Source organism: Mus caroli, unplaced genomic scaffold (genome assembly GCF_978045245.1).
Source record: "Mus caroli unplaced genomic scaffold, Mus_caroli_1 scaffold_3, whole genome shotgun sequence".
Classification (NCBI taxonomy): Eukaryota; Metazoa; Chordata; class Mammalia; order Rodentia; family Muridae; genus Mus; species Mus caroli.
In genome coordinates, this window is record NW_028227258.1 from 64,456,788 (window position 1) to 64,474,938 (window position 18,151).

At 45.8% G+C, this 18,151-nt stretch overlaps 1 protein-coding gene and 1 non-coding gene across 4 annotated transcripts; both read left to right on the forward strand.

Annotated features, from left to right (window-relative positions):
• The first annotated feature begins 23 nt into the window (after window positions 1–23).
• On the forward strand, window positions 24–16,100 carry Polr3c (RNA polymerase III subunit C). 3 transcript variants are annotated; one of them, XM_021157713.3, is made up of 15 exons: window positions 63–222; window positions 1,579–1,744; window positions 3,212–3,467; window positions 3,565–3,750; window positions 4,646–4,731; window positions 7,675–7,779; window positions 7,919–8,011; window positions 10,626–10,706; window positions 10,897–10,948; window positions 11,671–11,731; window positions 12,095–12,245; window positions 13,112–13,213; window positions 13,330–13,379; window positions 13,829–13,978; window positions 15,563–16,100. In XM_021157713.3, the coding sequence occupies exons 2-15, from the start codon at window positions 1,598–1,600 to the stop codon at window positions 15,642–15,644; spliced, it is 1,602 nt and encodes a 533-aa protein (XP_021013372.1). In that variant the 5' UTR covers window positions 63–222; window positions 1,579–1,597; the 3' UTR covers window positions 15,645–16,100. The 3 variants fall into 3 exon arrangements, with proteins under 3 accessions (XP_021013374.1, XP_021013372.1, XP_021013373.1); XM_021157714.3 differs by lacking the exon at window positions 63–222 and adding an exon at window positions 237–455; XM_021157715.3 differs by lacking the exon at window positions 7,919–8,011 and having other exon boundaries at window positions 24–222.
• LOC115030716 (small nucleolar RNA SNORA5) lies at window positions 2,863–2,998 on the forward strand. The gene has a single exon (XR_003836314.1). It is a non-coding gene; the product is annotated as a small nucleolar RNA SNORA5 (small nucleolar RNA).
• Window positions 16,101–18,151: the final 2,051 nt, after the last annotated feature.

The following is an 18,151-nucleotide window of genomic DNA, read 5'->3' on the forward strand; positions in this document are numbered from 1 at the left end:
AGACAGCCTCTGGCCAGTCCTCCAGCCTCCCAACGAGAGGAGAGAAAGAGCGTCCCCGGAAACCACCGACACTGTCGGCTAGAGCGGCCCGTGCTCTGACCCTTCCGCGTCCGCCTGGATGGTGCTCTACTTCTAAGAAGGGGCGATGGGAAGCTCCTGAGCTGAGGCTGCTGGCCTCGGGAAGGCAACATTTGGAGCTTCTAAATTAGCCCTGATCCTGAGGTTAGTGAAAACGCTGCCGGAATGAGGAGGCCCTGACTCAGGGCCAAGAAACAAAGTCCGGAACAGAAACTTGCATGAAGGGAGAGGAGCCAGGAAATGCATTCAAGGATAGCAACTGGTCTAATGTTTCTCCAAAGACGTGTGTGTGGCTAAGTGAAATAGTCTTCTCTGCGACACTGCGGCAAGAGGAACAAAAATTTAGGTTCGAGAGAGTTGGAGCTTGTGATAGGGAGGTAATTTCAAAATCAACTACACCCATTCCTGCTTGTGTCTCATGATGTAAAAATTTAATATGGTTCTCAATGGAACATAACTTCATCTCCTAATTGAAATACCCTAAGAAGCTCTTTTTTTACTTTCTCTCTCTAAGTCGTGGTTTATGGCTTGGGAATGATAAGTTGTACCCCCACTGGGTCATGAGCCTTAGGTCTTTGTATCTGTGACAGAAAGTTATTCGCACTTTCCCTCCCCCTTTGCTTTTAACGGTCTCACTCTGGACCAGATTTGCTTGGTATTTATTATGTAGCCCAGGCTGGCCTTCAGTTTATGACAGTCTTCTAGCTTTAGTGCTGGGAATACAGATGTTAGCCACCATACCGAGATGAATCCAGTCTTTAAAGATTATTGGAACCACAAACTACATATATTCCCATTAAAATAAATGGCATATATAGGGGAGGATGGCTTGCCTTTTTTTTTTTTTTTTTTTTTTTTTTTGATAGGATCTCATGTAACCAGCCAGGTTTTGAACTCAATATGTAACCATGAGCTCCTGACCCTCATGCTTCCACCTCCTAAGTGATGAAACTGTAGGCTTGCACCACCATACCTGGCTTTAGAAAACAAATTTGATGTCTTGTTTTCTAGTTCTTTGTTTTGGTGGGTGCTGGGTGTATTACCCACCAGAGTCTTGCTGTATAACACAGGCTGGCTTTGAACTCACTTTGTGCCCGGGAAGGTTGACCTGGAACTATTGATTCTTTGACTTTGGTCTCCTGTGTGCAAGAATTACAGGCAGTGTACACCATCATACCTGACCATTGCAATTACTAAATGACAGCACATTAGGGATATTTTATGGTAGTTATATTGTATGAAGTCATTTTAAATGTTGGCATAGTATATTCTCTTAAGGTTATACTATAATTTATTGATAGATGCTAGATTATTTATGTCAATGCCAGTATTGTGAAGAGAACTCATGGCGTGTTTTTTACTACATCCTTGGAACAAAGGATCTCAACTTATAAATATTAAGGCAAATATATACCTTAATATATAAAGGGTTTGATGTATATTGTCAAGTTGCCCTCTAGAAAAAAAAATATGTGAATTTATATTGTTGTTCTTTCCTAGTTCTGAGGCTCTAAGAACAATGACTCAAGCAGAGATTAAACTGTGCTCTTTGTTGCTGCAAGAGCATTTTGGTGAGATTGTAGAAAAAATTGGAGTCCACCTAGTCAGAACTGGAAGCCAGCCACTTAGAGTAATTGCCCACGACACAAAAGCATCCCTGGACCAGGTATGTTTAGATAAGAGAGTCTGCTCTCTTCAACTTCTTCAATTCATTTCCTTCAAGCACCTTTGAACAGGAGAACTCCTTCCCCTAGAAAGTATAAACAGAGACCACCTGCCCTGTGGTCAGTACCACAGCGGGTGGGGTGGGGTGGGGTGGAGTATTGTACTTAGGCCCCGTGTACTGCTGCTTGTGGTGTTCCTAGCTCATCTTGGCTGTTCCCACGCCACACTCATTTATTCACACTAAGTCTACTGGTGGGGTACGGCCTTTAAGGAATACAGTGATAGAACAAAGTAAGCTGTGGTGCCCATCCTGGCCCAAGATGTAGCTCAGTTGGTAGAGTGACTACATTGTAGTGACAGTTTGAGGATTTTGGTTTCTTTAAAAATACAAAAATATTATAAGAATATTTTTTTGTTTTAATCCCAAGTATACAGATATGGGGCTGCTTCAGACTGTCTATGATTTGCCTCATGTTCTAGCAGAGGCATGGTTCTGCCAGCTATAGATAGTTTCTGTGATTGTGCAATGTCTGGGATTCTGGGAACTTTTCAGAGGCTGTATAAATGTCTGGGGTTGGTGGTCATTTAGGGAAGTTGTGATTTACTAATAGTGGTGGTCAAAGAAGAAACGAAAGAAATTAAATTCAGGGATTTTCCTAATTCCTCCTTGTTTCTCTCTTATGTAGTGTTAGGGGGTGAAACCGGGGTGGGGATGGGAGTGGGAAGGGAGGATCAAGGGTGGGAAAAAGAAGAACCCACAAAGTAGCAGACCCTCAGCTACACAACAAGTGTAAGGCTTCCCTGGGCTCCATGAGAACCAGATTCAAAACAGAAAACTAGAAGAGAGATAAAGATCAGACATAATAAGATGGGCGTGGTGGCACACACCTTTAATCCCAGCACTTGGGAGGCAGAGGCAGGCGGATTTCTGAGTTCGAGGACAGCCTGGTCTACAAAGTGAGTTCCAGGACAGCCAGGGCTACACAGAGAAACCCTGTCTCAAAACCAAAAAAAAAAAAAAAAAAATCAGACATAATAGGAACATCACAGCAAAGAGTTCTCTTGATTTCCTGCACTGACATTGGCTACACTAACCCGCAGAGGAAGTAAGATTCTATATGCAGTCAAGTCAAATTCAGTCCCTGCCCTGTCATGGTGGGAACTGGCCTAGATGGCTGCCATAACAAGTTCTGCTGCTCATGGACCCCTGGTCTCCTATCCTGGAACCTGGGGATAAGTTTGGCTGTAGACACTATACTCTAAACATAGGGGTTCTCAGGACAGACAAAAGGCAGGTCCTGTTTCAACTCAGGCCCAGATGCTTTAAAAAAAAAAAATTAGAAAGAGATTCAGTAGACTCTGCTGGTGATCTGTTGCTTACTAGGCTCTGGGAGGTGTGCCGTGTTGCCAGCAGTAGGCAGCTATATAGTGTCCGGTCTCTCCTGTCTTTCTTTTGGGTCCTATCTAGGTGAAAAAAGCCCTTTGTGTCCTCATTCACCATAACCTGGTCATCTATCATGTGCACAAGCGCGGTGTGGTGGAGTATGAAGCCCAGTGCAGCCGGGTACTGAGGATGCTTAGGTATCCCCGGTACATCTACACCACCAAAACACTGTACGGTGACACCGGAGAGCTGATTGTCGAGGAGCTCCTGCTGAATGGCAAGATGACGATGTCAGCTGTGGTGAAGAAAGTAGCCGACCGGCTCACAGAGACCATGGAGGGTCAGTACTGGATCTAAGCCCTTAGCAAAGCCAGAGGTCGCTTAGCCGCTCTATTGTTGTGGGCCCTCTCGCCTCCCTCGTTCCTCCTGTTCCACAGATGGCAAGACCATGGACTACGCTGAGGTATCAAATGCATTTGTGCGACTGGCAGATACTCACTTTGTACAGCGCTGTCCCCTGGTTCCTGACGCTGACAGTTCTGACCCCGGGCCACCGCCACCTGCCCCAACCCTTGTCATTAATGAAAAGGACATGTACCTAGTTCCCAAACTGAGCTTGATAGGTAAGGAGTTTACATCCTAAAACTGATTTGCCTTCATTGGGGATTCTTCTTCGCTGATTGTTATGTCGATGAACATCTTGGTTGTTTACCAGTTCCTTGGTGTGTGCCAGTCATTGTAGTATGTAATAGTGTAGAAGCCACGATCCCTGCCCCGAAGACATTAATCAGCCACATAGATATGTTATACGGGGTCTGAAGAGATGGCTCAGTGGTTAAGAGCACTGGCTGCTCTTCCAGACGACCCAGGTTCAATTCCCAGCACCCACATGGCAGCTCACAACTGTCTGTATGTAAATCCTGTTCCAGGGGATCTGACTCCATCACACATGCAGGCAAAACACCAATATACATAAAATTGGAGGGAAAAAAAGATATGTTATGTACTTGACAAGAACTATGGAAGAGCTGGCTATTACAAAAATACGTAAGGAAGGACTGGATTTGTGCAGGGGGTGCAGGTTTATGTTTTTCTGAGAAAGTGGAATTTGATCTGGGTCTTAAAGCAGAAGTAGGAACTACCCAGTGAAGTGACAGAAGATGGGTATTTTTTAGGTCTAGTGTGCAGTAAGAAAAGGACATAGGGCATTAGAGAAAGTGAAAGATCAGAGTCACAGCAAGGTGAGCAAAGCTTTGAGAAGCATGGGACAAGGCTGGAGAGGGGAGGACCAGGCAAACAGGACATTGCAGGGCATCTGCTCTCCAACCTGAGCAAAGGAGGGCGACTCAGACGGGAAGCAGGGAAGCCACAGGCTCAGATTTCTTATAGCTCCTCAGCCTCCGAAACAGCACCTAAAACAGGCAGCTGCAGATGTCTTTGAGATGAGGGGGCACCAGCTTTGCTTCCTGCCATCATATGATATATATAGTCTAATTGTTCAGTTATTTGATTTGGCAGGAAAAGGTAAGAGGAGGAGATCATCTGACGAAGATGCTACTGGAGAGCCCAAGGCCAAGAAACCAAGATACACAGATAACAAGGAGGTAATGTGGCCTCCTGATTAGCAGTCCTCGCCCTAGAGCGGTCCATAAATAGCCCTCAGATAACAAGCTCAGACAGAACCTAAATGTCCCTGGCTAAGAAGTAGTAGGATTATGAACTTCAGCCCATTGCTCAGGGGCAGACCAATGAGGACAGGGTGCTCCTGCTGTCTCTGCCCACTTCTGCCCCCTTTATACTGAGGAACAGTGAGAACCCTGGGAGTCCGGGGCACTTTCATGGAAAGAGTGCTCCATTGTCCTTCTGAGCCCTAATGTATTTCACTAGAGAAAGCAGGGCTGGGTGTGGTGGTGCATCCCTTTAACTCCAGCACTTGGGATGCAGAGGCAGGAGGATCTCTATGAGTTCAAAGCCAGCCTGCTTCTACATAGTACAGCGGTTCTCAACCCGTGGACCACAATCCCTTTAGGGTTAAACAGCCTACAGGGATCACCTAAGACCATCAGAAAACACAAACACTTACATTATGATTCATAACAGTAGCAAAATTACAGTTATGAAGTTGCAACGAAAATAAATTTATGGTTGAGGGTCACCACAACACAAGGGACTGTATTAAAAGGTCACAGTGTTAGGAAGGTTGAGAACCACTAACATAGTGAATTCCAGACCAGCCAAGGCTCCATAGTGAAACCTTGTCCCAAAAAAAAAGGGGGGGGTGGGGGAGAGGGAGGGAGCCCTTTGGCTATGGATGTAGCCCAGTTGGTAAGTTGCTTGTGGCATGCCGGAATCCCTGGGTTTCATTCCCCAGGACCAAATAGAAGCAGAAATGGTGCCCAGTGTGATGACCTATGCCTTTAACTTTGCAACACTTGGAAGGCAGAAACTAGCAGACCTCTGTGATCTGGAGGCTCTCCTGGTCTAGAGAGTGAGTTCCAGGATAACCATAGTGAGGCCCTGTCTCAAACAAAACAAACTGGAAATGGCACTACATAGCTATAATTCTAAGACTCAGAAGGTAGAGACAAGAGAATCAGAAGTTATCCTTGACTGCAAAGTAAGTCTAAAGCCAGCCTGGCCTACATGAAACCCTGTTTCCCAAACAAACAACAAACAAATGGGTTTTTTTTTTTAGCTAAGCTATCAACTCCTACAATCCTTTTCCCTTACAGTGCTGAAATTACAGGCAGGTATGAGATCATATCTGGCTTATTACATGAATGCTTGGAGCCAGACTCAGGTTCTTATGGTCACACAACAAATGTCTTTAACTACTGAGCCATCTCTCCTGCCTCCGGGACTATCTGTCATCTGTTGGCAGCACTTCTCCAGAACTCTCCTCAGGGGTCTCCCTTCTTGCATTCTCAACTATTTAGTGGCCAAAATTACTTTTTAGCTAGATGTGTAGTGATAAATGCCCATAATCCTAGCGTTTAGAAGGTAAAGATCCAGAGTTCATTGTGGCCCTCAATTTAATAAGTTTGATGCCAGCTGAGCTTCATGAGATCCTATTTTTAAAAAAAAAAAAAAGAAAGCAAAGGTAAGATTGTATTAAAATATACAAACATGACCTATCAGACGTGTTTAATCTTCAGGCCCAACACAAATTCACAGGAAGGTCCTGGGGCTCACCAGCCATCTTGGCCTACTTGTTAAGTTCAAGCTCAGGGAGAGATCCTATCTCAAAAAATAAATAAAAATAGATGTCTAGGATGTTGAGAGATGGCTTAGCAGTTAAGAGTACCTCCTCTTCCTCCAGAGGACCAAAGTGTGGTTCCTAACACCTGTGTCTGTAATTCCAGCTCCAAGAGATCTACCACCTTCTGGCCATCTCGGGGCCTTTGCACACATGTGGCAGACACATATACATAATATGAATTAAAGAAAAAAAATCTTGTAGGGCTCGAGAGATGATTCAGCAGTTAGGAGGACCCAAGTTCAGTTCTAAACACCCTGACTTCAATTCTAGGGGATCTTATATCCTCTTGTGGATCCACAGGCACCAAGCATGACACTGGTGCAGATGCATGCATGTACACAATCACACAGACACATAAACTCGCAAATAAATCTTTCTGGTTGGATGTGGTGATGCGCACCCTTAACCCCAGCACTCAGGAGGCAGAGGCAGGTGATCTCTGTGAATTTGAGCTCTACATAGTACATTCCAGGACAGCCAGGGCTATGTAGAGAGACTTTCTCACAACAACAACAAAGAAAAGTAGATATTTAGCTAGTCTTGGTGTGTCACAAAGCTTTAGTCCCTGTAGTTAGGGAGGTAAATTGAGAAAATGTCCTATTATGTCACTGAAACAGTCAAATAAGATCAGGCCTGGGAAGTATCCTCCGAGCTTAGCCACAAGGAGGCCCTTGAGGACAGTGGTGGGACTGGAATACCAGTAACAACTGAAATTTCATAGAGCGGTGGCTGAGCAAAGCCAGAGGGCATGGAGAGCCAGGATGGCCAGCTGTGACAGGACCGCAGAGGAGGGAAAGGAAGCAGGGAAGCATGGGGTGGAAGAAGAAGTCGTGACCTGCGCAGGGTCAAAGCTGACGAGCAGAACAGTACAGGAGCCTTGTAGCCTCAGGGCAGGAAGCAAAGGGCCTGGATCCTGAGGCCCAGGGGGGATGACATGATCTGAAACAGTAGCATGGCCCTTGCCATTAGGTAAAAGGACAAATGTTCTCCTGGAGAGAGGGAAGAAGGAAAGTGGGGGATAGTGAAGATATTTACACAAAGTTGAATGAGTTCTGGCCTCTATTAGAGGAAAGAAGGTGTCAAATGAGAGATTTGGAGAGTAATGGAGAAGAGTTAACCAAGAAAGAAGGTGACTTTGGGAACCTGAAGTTAGACTTTGGTGGGACACACTAATCCACACTCTTGAATGCTTTTCTCTAGCCCATTTAATTGCTACAGTGTGACAAAACAAGCTTTACTCCCTGGGGATGGCCAGTGCTGCATCTCACCGCCTCTATCCTCTCCCCAGCCTCCACCAGACGATGGGATTTATTGGCAGGTCAACCTCGACAGGTTCCACCAGCACTTCCGTGACCAAGCAATTGTGAGCGCAGTGGCAAACCGAATGGACCAGGTAATATCCAAGTGGGTCAGCCAGTGATCAGCAAGGAACAAGGTCTGTCATTGAGATGGATGTCAGATGTAGCCACTGGCTCAGGGCCAGGGCCAGAGGCAGCAGCGAAGGTGTATTCTGAATTGTCTGTGTTTTTCAGACAAGCAGCGAGATCGTGCGGACAATGCTCCGGATGAGTGAGGTCACCACTCCCTCTAGTGCCCCTTACACTCAGCCACTGTCCTCCAATGAGGTACGCTTCAGGTTTCTTTCTGGGGGGAGGAGTTGTTTTGTTTTGAACTTTCTGTGTAGCCCCTGGCTGTCCTGGAACTCCCTACTGCTGAGCTTAGAGGTGTGCACCGCCACACCTGGTTTAGCTTTGTATTTCTGTGCTAGCTTTCTGCTAGGCGTAGGTATTGTAGCAGTTATTAGACGTGACTTGTAGGTTTCTGATGCCTGTGCCTTGCGTGGAAAGGTTTTTGTTGCTTGCAGTGGGACAAGGATTTCTTGGAAATGTTTAGCACTGAAATGTTTGACCACCTTAGAATCCAGCTTTTAAAAATGCTAAGCCATGGAGACTAAAGAGATAGCTCAGCAATTAAGGGAACTGACTGCACTTCCAGAGGACCCATGTTCATTTCTCAGCACATACAAGGCAGCTCACAACTGTCTGTAACTTACTCTGTCTCCTGGCTTCCTTGGGCACTGCACATACATGATACACTTACAGTCATGCTGGCAAAACATATATACACGTAAAAATAAATAAAAGAAAGAAAGTCAGGTGTGGTAACACATACCTTTAATCCCAGCACTTAGGAGGTAAAGGCAAGTAGGTCTCTGAGTTTAAGGCCAGCCTTGTCTACAAAGCATTTTCTAGGACAGCCAAGACTACACAGAGAAACCCTATCTCAAAAAAAAAAACAAAAAAATAGGGCTGGTGAGATGGCTCAGCGGTTAAGAGCACCCAACAACTCTTCCGAAGGTCCAGAGTTCAAATCCCAGCAACCACATGGTGGCTCACAACCACCCGAAATAAGATATGACTCCCTCTTCTGGAGTGTCTGAAGACAGCTACAGTGTACTTACATATAATAAAAATAAATAAATCAAAAATAAATAAATAAATCTAAGAAAAATGTTGTTAAGCCATTAAAATTATTATAGTCAAATATCTGTCAAGTACAGTTTATTTCTAATTATTTTAAGAATCTAATAGCCAGGTGTACTGGCAAATGCCTGGAATCCTACCTAAGGCTTCAGGGATCCTGCCTGAGCTCAGGAGTTCAAAGCCAAGCTGGGCAACAGCATTAGCTCTGATAAAGACTATCTTACAATATATACATGTTTGGATTCTGATGAAAGTCTTGGCATTTAAACATAACATCTCTTTTTTTGTTCTTTTGTTTTGTTTTGTTTTGCTTTTGAGACAGGATTTCTCTGTGTAGCCCTGACTGTGTCCTGGAACTCACTTTGTAGACCAGGCTGGTCTAGAACTCAGAAATCCACCTGCCTCTGCCTAAGTACTAGGATTAAAGGCATGCGCCACCACTGCCCGGCAACATTACATTTCTATTGCTTTTATAATTATACTTACTTAAATATTGCTATTATAATTTATATTGTTTCTAAACTTTTTTTTAGTTGATTGATTTGTTTGTTTTAAAGACAGGGTCTCTGCTGGCCTCGAACTTGCCCTGTAGACCAGGCTGGCCTCTGTCTCCCTAGTGCTGTGATCAAAGGCCTAACTTTCTGAATTCTTGGCCCTTGTAAATTTCATGAGCTTCTTGAGCCTTTAAGTTTTAGCTTCCCGAGTCTTAGAAGCCTCCGTCCAGAGTGGAATGCTTACCTTTTTTTTTGGTTTTTTCTGAGACAGGGTTTCTCTGTGTAGCCCTGGCTGTCCTGGAACTCACTTTGTAGACCAGGCTGGCCTCGAACTCAGAAATCCACCTGCCTCTGCCTCCCGAGTGCTGGGATTAAAGGCGTGCGCCACCACGCCCGGCTGGAATGCTTACCTTTGGAGGCTATAGCTGCGCAGTAGCCCACAGTCCTCCTCCCCAGCCTCTGTGGGAGCTGGGGTTAGTTACAGGCATATAGCACTGCACTTGGCTGTCGTTTACTTTAATTATTTATCACTGGACACTTGGGTTATTTCTCCTTCTACTCTGTTTTTGTCAGGGTCTGACTGTGTAGCACTGACTGTTTAGAGCTCACTATGTAGACTAGACCCCAAATACAGAGATCTACCTGCCTCTGCCTCCCAAGTTTTAGGATTAAAGGTGCGCAGCCCTCTTGGCCTCTGCTTTACTCTTATAAGCAATGATACTATGAATATTTCTTTTCTTTTCTTTTTGTTTTTTTGTTTTTCGAGACAGGGTTTCTCTGTGTAGCCCTGGCTGAATATTTTTTTAAGATTTATTTATTTTATGCCGGGCGTGGTGACGTACACCTTTAATCCCAGCACTCGGGAGGCAGAGGCGGATTTCTGAGTTCATGGCCAGCCTGGTCTACAGAGTGAGTTCTAGGACAGCCAGGGCTATACAGAGAAACCCTGTCGCAAAAAAAAAAAAAAAAAGATTTATTTTATGTATATGAGTACACTGTAGCTGTCTTCAGACAGAAGGTGGCACTGGATCCCATTACAGATGGTTGGGAGCCACCGTGTGGTTGCTGGGAATTGAACTCAGGACCTCTGGAAGAGCAGTCTCTTAACTATTGAGCCATCTCTCTAGCCCATGAATATTTCTTAAATACTTTATATAAATAGTTTTATGTTTTTGAAATCTAAACTTAGGACATCTTGTTTCAGTCACATTTAGCAATTCTGCATCCTGGCCCTGTTTCCAGCATCTCCTTCTGTCCCACAGATCTTCAGGTCCCTGCCAGTCGGATATAACATCTCTAAGCAGGTTCTCGATCAGTACCTCACGCTGCTGGCAGATGACCCAGTAAGTCTCTTGCCCCCTTAGTCTGATCACAGTTTCTCTCCTATTGCCTTCTTGTCTACTTAGCCATCCCAGACAAAGTCCCTTCACCCAACAGGAAAGCTACGTGCGTGCTTCAGTCTCTTGACCAGATGTGCTCCGTGGGAAAGAGAATTATGCAGTTAACACTGTTCACTCTCTTTCTTCTTAACAGCTAGAGTTTATTGGAAAGTCTGGCGACAGTGGCGGAGGAATGTTTGTCATCAGTATCCTTTCAGCTGCCTGTCCTGTCAGGACCTCTGAGTTAGGAAGCAGGAGCAGGGCCTAGGAAAGATTGTTCTGGGTTTTTGTTGAGACAGTCTCTGTAGCCCAGCCTGGCCTTGAACTCACTGTGTAGCCTAGAAGTTGGCAGTAAAGCCCTGATCCTCCTGCCTTTACCTCCCAAGTGCTGAGTTAGACACATGTGCCACCTCAAGAAAAGAGTTTGTCAATGCTTAATATACTAAACAAGTTTTAAAAATGAACTTTCTATTAAGTTTTCTGTGAATTTCAGTGAGTTACATTAATGAAAATAAAAAAAGGCTCCAGCTGCCACTCAGTAGCACCACACTTACTGTTCTAGGTTCTGGGCCAGATCACCAGCATTGCCACAGACAGGAAGAGGGTGGGGTGGGCGGGGAGCTAAGAAAGGGAAGAAGCTGGAGAGAGGCCAGTGTGGTAGTAAACCTTATAATCAGAGCAGTTTAGGGGCCAAGGCAGAAAAGTCTAATGTTCAAAGTCAGTCTGGGCTACATAGCAGGACCCTGTCTCAAAATAGAAAAGACTTAAAAAAAAGAGTTTACTTCAGCAAACCCTACATATCAGACATGAAATGTGAAAGCAAAATAGCAGTTAATTTTTAGTTTCAGATTAGGAATTTAGTCATGAAACTAAGGTAATAGTGACCAGGCTAAAACATTACTAGATGTCCTTAATCCTCTACCTAAAGACCTCCATAAGGCATTAGCGTCCCTAGCCACTGCAACTCTGGAGTCTGTCATCCAGGAGAGGTAAGAGGCTCCTTGACTGGGGTTGGGCTCAGACACTTCCTATCCACACCCCACTGAACAAGTCACTAGGTTTTTATGGCATTCCCCTGCCACCCTTGGTCTCATCTTTCCCATCAAGTTAATTCCTGGTTAGGCAAATTAACCAGCTGCCCTAAAGCTGTGTAATACAAGCACTGTGGAGTAGGTAGGAGTAGGTAGGCATCTGGTAATGGGTTAAGAGGAGCCGTGCCATCACCAACCTCGGGAGCTGTGGGAGAACAGATGCTGTTTTCCTCTCGGGTCCTGATTGCACAGTGGACTAGTACTTCCACGCTCTGAGACTAGGAGCTAAAGCATGCCACGCGCTTCTTTGTCCCTTCCCAGATTCGGGTCTCGCTGTGCCAGGATATTCCGTCTGGTATTGCAGAAGAAACACCTAGAGCAGAAGCAGGTGGAGGACTTTGCAATGATCCCTGCAAAGGAGGCAAAGGACATGCTGTATAAGATGCTCTCAGAAAACTTCATCCTACTGCAGGTGACCACAGCCCCAGTGCATGCCGAGCAGCAGGGCTGACCTTGACAGGGCAACCCTGAGGGAATCAGCCTGGACCCCCAGACAGACACCATAGCCACCTCTGAAGCAGAAAAAAGATTAACACAGACATAGCAGACCCTCCAAGGATCATGTAGACTTTAACTGGCCTCTCAGAGAGACAGACAGGGCGCACCAAGAAATCAGCTCACAATTCTAACTTCCCTGCCCTTTCTAGCTTCCAGCCCATTATTCCTGACCTTTCTCAGCCTAGATCTTTAATAGAGTATCTTGTTCAGCAGAGCTTGGATTCTGTAGTTCTGTTTTGAGGACGTAGGTTGATAGATTTTGGAGTCAATTCACCAAGCAAGTCAACTACCATCCTCCTCATATCTGTAAAATGGCGGTGGCTGCTGAAATAAAAGCAGTGCTTTGCACCAACCACAGTAATGCATACCTGTGATTCGGTACTCAGGAGAGTAAGGCTGAAGGACTGAAAATCTGAGTCCTTATTAATCACTGTCGCAGTTATTAATAAAGGCATGTGGAGAATTTGCTCAGTAAATATTAGTTGCCTTTCCTTTCTTCCACCCAGGATGCTGCTGATAGACAAATGGAAACTGGGCAGCCTGCTCCATGTGCCTGATTGTGTCATAAACATAGCCCCTGATTGGCTAAGAAGGATGCTGCTGATAGACAAATGGAAACTGGGCAGCCTGCTCCATGTGCCTGATTGTGTCATAAACATAGCCCCTGATTGGCTAAGAAGGAAAGAAGTGTCAGTGCTGACAGGACCAAGTGGATGGGTGTTTATCTTGCCCATTCCAAATAACAGAACAATTTCTCTTTTTATTTCTGTGGACAAACAGGAAATTCCTAAGACGCCAGACCACGCCCCGTCCAGGACCTTCTATCTGTACACTGTGAATGTGCTCTCAGCTGCCAGGATGCTGCTGCACAGGTGCTATAAGGTAACGTGGGCCTCCTCCCCGTCCCTCACACAGTCGCGCCCTTTACCTCCTTAGCCCACTCTACCCAAGTCACTTACAGAACCGCGTGCATTTCTCTCTGTCTTCTCTTTCCTCAGAGCATAGCCAACTTGATAGAAAGGCGACAATTTGAAACAAAGGAGAACAAGTGAGTGCAGCCTCCTGTGAGGCATGTTCAGTTTGGTTTTGGGTTTTAAAGCTGACCCAATAACTAAAAGATGATGTGGTCCATTTCTCCTTACCTCCTGTACCTGTGGGCCCCAACACCCACATTAACATTTCCAAGGTCCAGAGCCTGAGGGAAAACTTGCTACAGAAACGGAGACTATGCGCAATACCCAGTCTAGTTGAACTGAGTCATAGGTTTGCATTGGCATAGCCATGCCTCAGTTTATCCTTGCTGACCATACCTCCAACTAAATTACCTGGCAGATTTATGAGGCATGTGCTTGACCCCGGGTTTAAGTGCTACTCAGAGGCAGTAAATGTTCTATTTGTAATTAGGTTTATGGAAAATGTCTTTAGAGGAAAGACAGAAAGGGCAAGAGAACCCCACAGTTAAGGAGCATCCCTCTCAGAGCTGTGTCTGTCTGATAGGCGGCTACTAGAAAAGTCTCAGCGGGTGGAAGCCATCATGGCGTCCATGCAGGCCACGGGTGCAGAGGAGGTGCAGCTGCAGGAGATAGAGGAGATGATCACAGCCCCCGAGCGGCAGCAGCTGGAGACACTGAAACGCAACGTTAACAAGTAAGCCTCTCGAGTCCAGACCTGCACTTAGCATTGCCTTTCAAACAAATACGGCTTCACAGCCCAGCCTCCTGCACCTTAACGTGAGCTAACCTGACTACAGCTTCGTCTTCCCTAGCCTAACTAAGAGAATTGAACCTACCAGCAGTGATGCACACATCTTCAATCCCAGCACTTGGGAGACTTAGATCTCCGAGTTCGGGGCCAGCCTGGTCTACATAGTCAGTTTTGGGACAGCCGGGGAGACCCTGTCTCTTTTTTTTTTTTTTTTTTTTGAGACAGGGTTTCTCTTTGTAGTTCTGGCTGTCCTGGAACTCACTCTGTAGACCAGGCTGGCCTCGAACTCAGAAATCCACCTGCCTCTGCCTCCCGAGTGCTGGGATTAAAGGCGTGTGCCACCATGCCCTTCGAGACCCTGTCTCAAGAGTATGGAACCTGCCTATTTTTCGGTCAGCATTCTGAGGCCGTCACGCTTGGCTATAATCTCATTCACCAAGTACTGAGACTTTTACCTCAGTCTCGTGTGGCATTCCATCTTGGCCCTTGCACAGACTTTCATTATCTCTTACCTAGAACTTTGCAATTACCTCATCCTACAAACCATGTGTCACAATGCACTCAAGGTAGGGGTGTGTGTGTGTGTGTAAGCACACACATGCCATGCATGCATATGGAGGTTATTCTGGGACTCCAAGCTCAGGTCCTCACACTTGGTGGGGGCATTTTATCCACTGGCCCATCTCCCCAGCCCCAAGTTATACTGTCTTTAAAGTGATAGATGGCAAGCATCACTCTCCTGATTAAAGTGACTTACTTGCTTCCTTGCTGGTGTGTACGTCCATCTGTCCATCCTTCGGATGGGGAAGCAGTTATGTTTTTGACCAAAGGTCTCATAGTCCACATTGGCCTTGAAATGATTCTACTGCTCCAACCACCTCCACCCACAAAGTGCTGGGATCACAGATGTGTATCGCCCACCATAGCTGGCTGAGACAATTTATTGGTTTTTGGGGTTTTTTTACAGTATGAAATCCAAGTTCATTGCTGTGCCGTGGGACCTTTCACAGTTTCATAGCAGTGACCTTGGTTTCCCTTACTCACTGGGGATTATGTAAATTTATTAGTTGTGGGGGGATTATTTTTATGGATTCCTAGAGATTGTATTTGTGAATAGTTCTACCTCTTCTCAATCTGGATTCCTTTCTGCCTAATTGCCTTGACTAGCACCTTGGGTAAAAGGCTGTGCCCCTGATCGCAGGAGGAAAACTGAGTTTCTCATCGTTAAGTGCAGTGTTAGCTGAGGTTCAGCATTCCTCAGAGTGCGGAAGTCCCTTCCTCTTCCCAGGTGGCACTAACTCTCTGCTTGCTCGTGATGTAAAGCACTCCGCCTTTGCCTCTCCTTTCCCTGTTCTTTCGCATGGTTGCAGGTGAAACGTTTAACACTGTCTTTGCGGCCTCGGGAGCTCTGTGGCACCTGGCATGGGAGGGATGTAATGGAATTATCTCCTCACCTTCTCTCTGCTCCATCTGGAATATGGTAATGAGCAGTGCTGACCCCAGCAAATGCTTTCACTCTTCCCTCAGGTTGGACGCCAGTGAGATCCAGGTGGATGAAACCATCTTCTTACTGGAATCATACATCGAGAGCACCATGAAGAGGCAGTGACCCAGAAGAAGCAATGCTGGGATCAAACTCAGGGCCTTTCACATGCTGGGCAACTGATGTTCCACTGAGCACATCCCCAGCCAGAAACCAGCATCCTTCTCAGAAGTTCTAGGAGATCGAGGAGGACGAGGACAAGAAGGAGGAGGAGGTGGTGGTGACTAAATGCATTCTTTGCAGTGAATTTTTGTTTGTTTCTTTTTCGAGACAGGGTTTCTCTGTGTAGCCCTGTCTGTCCTGGAACTCACTCTGTAGACCAGACTGGCCTCGAACTCAGGATCCTCCTTAGTGCTGGGATTAAAGGCGTGCACCACCATGCCCAGCTCGGCTGCAGATTCTTGTAGTGACGCCCTGTTCCTGTCTTTCCCAGCGGCTCATGATACACCTGAAAGAGTGCATTCTCCCCTCATCAAGTCCTCACAGTACGAGGAACCCTAAATAAATGAGAACAATCATAAATTATATGTATCTGTTCTTAGCAAGAAGTCAGCTAGGGGTCAGCACGATGAGGAGATGAGCTACTGGGTAAAATACTTACTGCTCAGGCGTGAGAACATGAGGTCAGATGCTCAGTACCCACATAAAATCTGAGTGTGGTGCTGGGGACCCCAACCCTGGGAAATGGTCCTATCTCTGAAACTCATTGGCTAACTCTGAAACAAACTGATGAGCTTCTGGTTCAGTGTGACCCTATCTCAACAAATAAGGCACAGGGCCAGCAAGATGGAATGCTCAGTGGATAAAGGAGCTTGCCACCAAGGCTGATGACCCAGCCCCAGAATCCATATGGTAAAAGAGAAAAAACTCTAACAAATTGTCTCCTAACCTCTATCTGGGCACCATGGCACATAAATACACATAAATGTAAAAATAGTAAGGAAGCAATCAAGGAAGACGCCCAAATATTGACTTCTGATCTAAACACACATGCTCACACCTATATAACACGTATATACACCGCACATACAAAAAGAAGTCCACCAAAGCTGGGCATGAAGACACCTGTGATCCCACCAATAAGGAGGCTAAGGTGAGGGATTTGGGCCTCTTGATGAGTTTCAAGCAAGTGGAGGCAATAGAGTGAGAATTTGTCTTAACGAAACACAAATTAAGTCAGCCAACCCCATGTTGAAACACCCCTGATTTACTTTTCTTTATGATAAAATATCATGACCAAAGAACTTGGAGAAGACCCTTATCTGGCCTTACAGTTCCAGAGTGACCAAGCTAGCTCAGTCAACAGGTTCTCCAGGGCAGGAGCAAGAATTAAAGAGAAGAATGACAATTAGACAACACTGTAGCATGACCCCAGCCAGTTCTGAGACTGAGGCAGATTTATTTTTTCCCAATCTGCTTTTATAGCATTTTAATTATATGCAAGTAATAAGGTCAATTCTGGGTTAAAAAACAAGCAAGGCAATAAACAAAGTCCCCTGGTCACTGTTTCTAGGGCTCATCAGGGTGACCAAGACATCTGAGCCTACTTCCCTGTCCTAGCCCAAAATTATATTCTTGCCTGAAGCCTACTTCTTGTTCTAGCCAAAATCCGATTCTTGCCTGAACTTACCTCCCTGTCCTGCCCATTATCAGATTCCTGCCAAGCAGCACCAAAAACTTTCCACACAGAGAGTCAGAGTTCAAGGTTGTGGAATGAAGGTATGGTGGCAGGAGCCGGAAGCCTACCCCAGTGACATCCTCCAGCAAGGCCACACTTCCTAATACCCCCACATAGGGCCAGCATTTGGGAATCAAGTGTTCAAATGCCCAAGGGAAGCCGTGAAGCATCCCAGTCTCTCACATTTCTTCCTAAGCAGCAATCCCACTTGCTTATGTCTTGTTCACCGAGTTGTAGCATTTAGCACATGCACACACACGGTGTACACAATGTCAGAGACTGCTGTGGAAGGAAGCAAAACACTCTTGTTGTTGGTTTGGGGTTTGGTTTTGTTTCTGTGACATGGTCTTGCTCTATGGCTAAGCTAGCCTGGAACTCACTATAGAGACCAGACTGGCCTCACACTTGCAACGGTCTTCCAGCTTCTGCACATATACTAGGGTTAAAATGTGCACTGCACACCCAGCAAGAAAACCAGTGAGAGTCCATTTGAAAACTAAGTTTTTACCCTCGCACACAGTTATCAATTGTGATAGCTTCCAGGTTAAGGGTGGGGTATGTGTCTACTCCTCAGTGCCATCTGGCTTAGACCTGCACAGGTCCTATGCATGTAGCCGTCCATAATCTGTGAGTTCATATGTGTGCCGGTCCTGCGGTGTCAGACAGCCTTGTTTGCTTGGTGTCCTCCACCCTCTCCGACTCTGATCTCCAGCTCCTCTTCCACAGAATTTTCTGAGCCCTTGGGGAGGGGTTTGATACAGAAATCCCATTTAGGACTGAGTGTTCCAAGGTCTCTCACTCTCTGCACATTGCCTAGTTGTGGGTCTCTGTATTTGTTCCCGTCTCTGATGATGGCTGGATAGGACACAAACCTAAGAATATAGTAGTAGTTGTT

Bases quoted from the DNA above. Each gene is read 5' to 3' on its own strand.
- Polr3c (XM_021157713.3), top strand. From the start codon at position 1,598: ATGACTCAAGCAGAGATTAAACTGTGCTCTTTGTTGCTGCAAGAGCAT. The intron at 10,707-10,896 runs GTAAGTCTCTTG...TCTTCTTAACAG, and splicing joins CGCTGCTGGCAGATGACCCA to CTAGAGTTTATTGGAAAGTC. The intron at 13,214-13,329 runs GTAACGTGGGCC...CTCTTTCCTCAG, and splicing joins TGCTGCACAGGTGCTATAAG to AGCATAGCCAACTTGATAGA.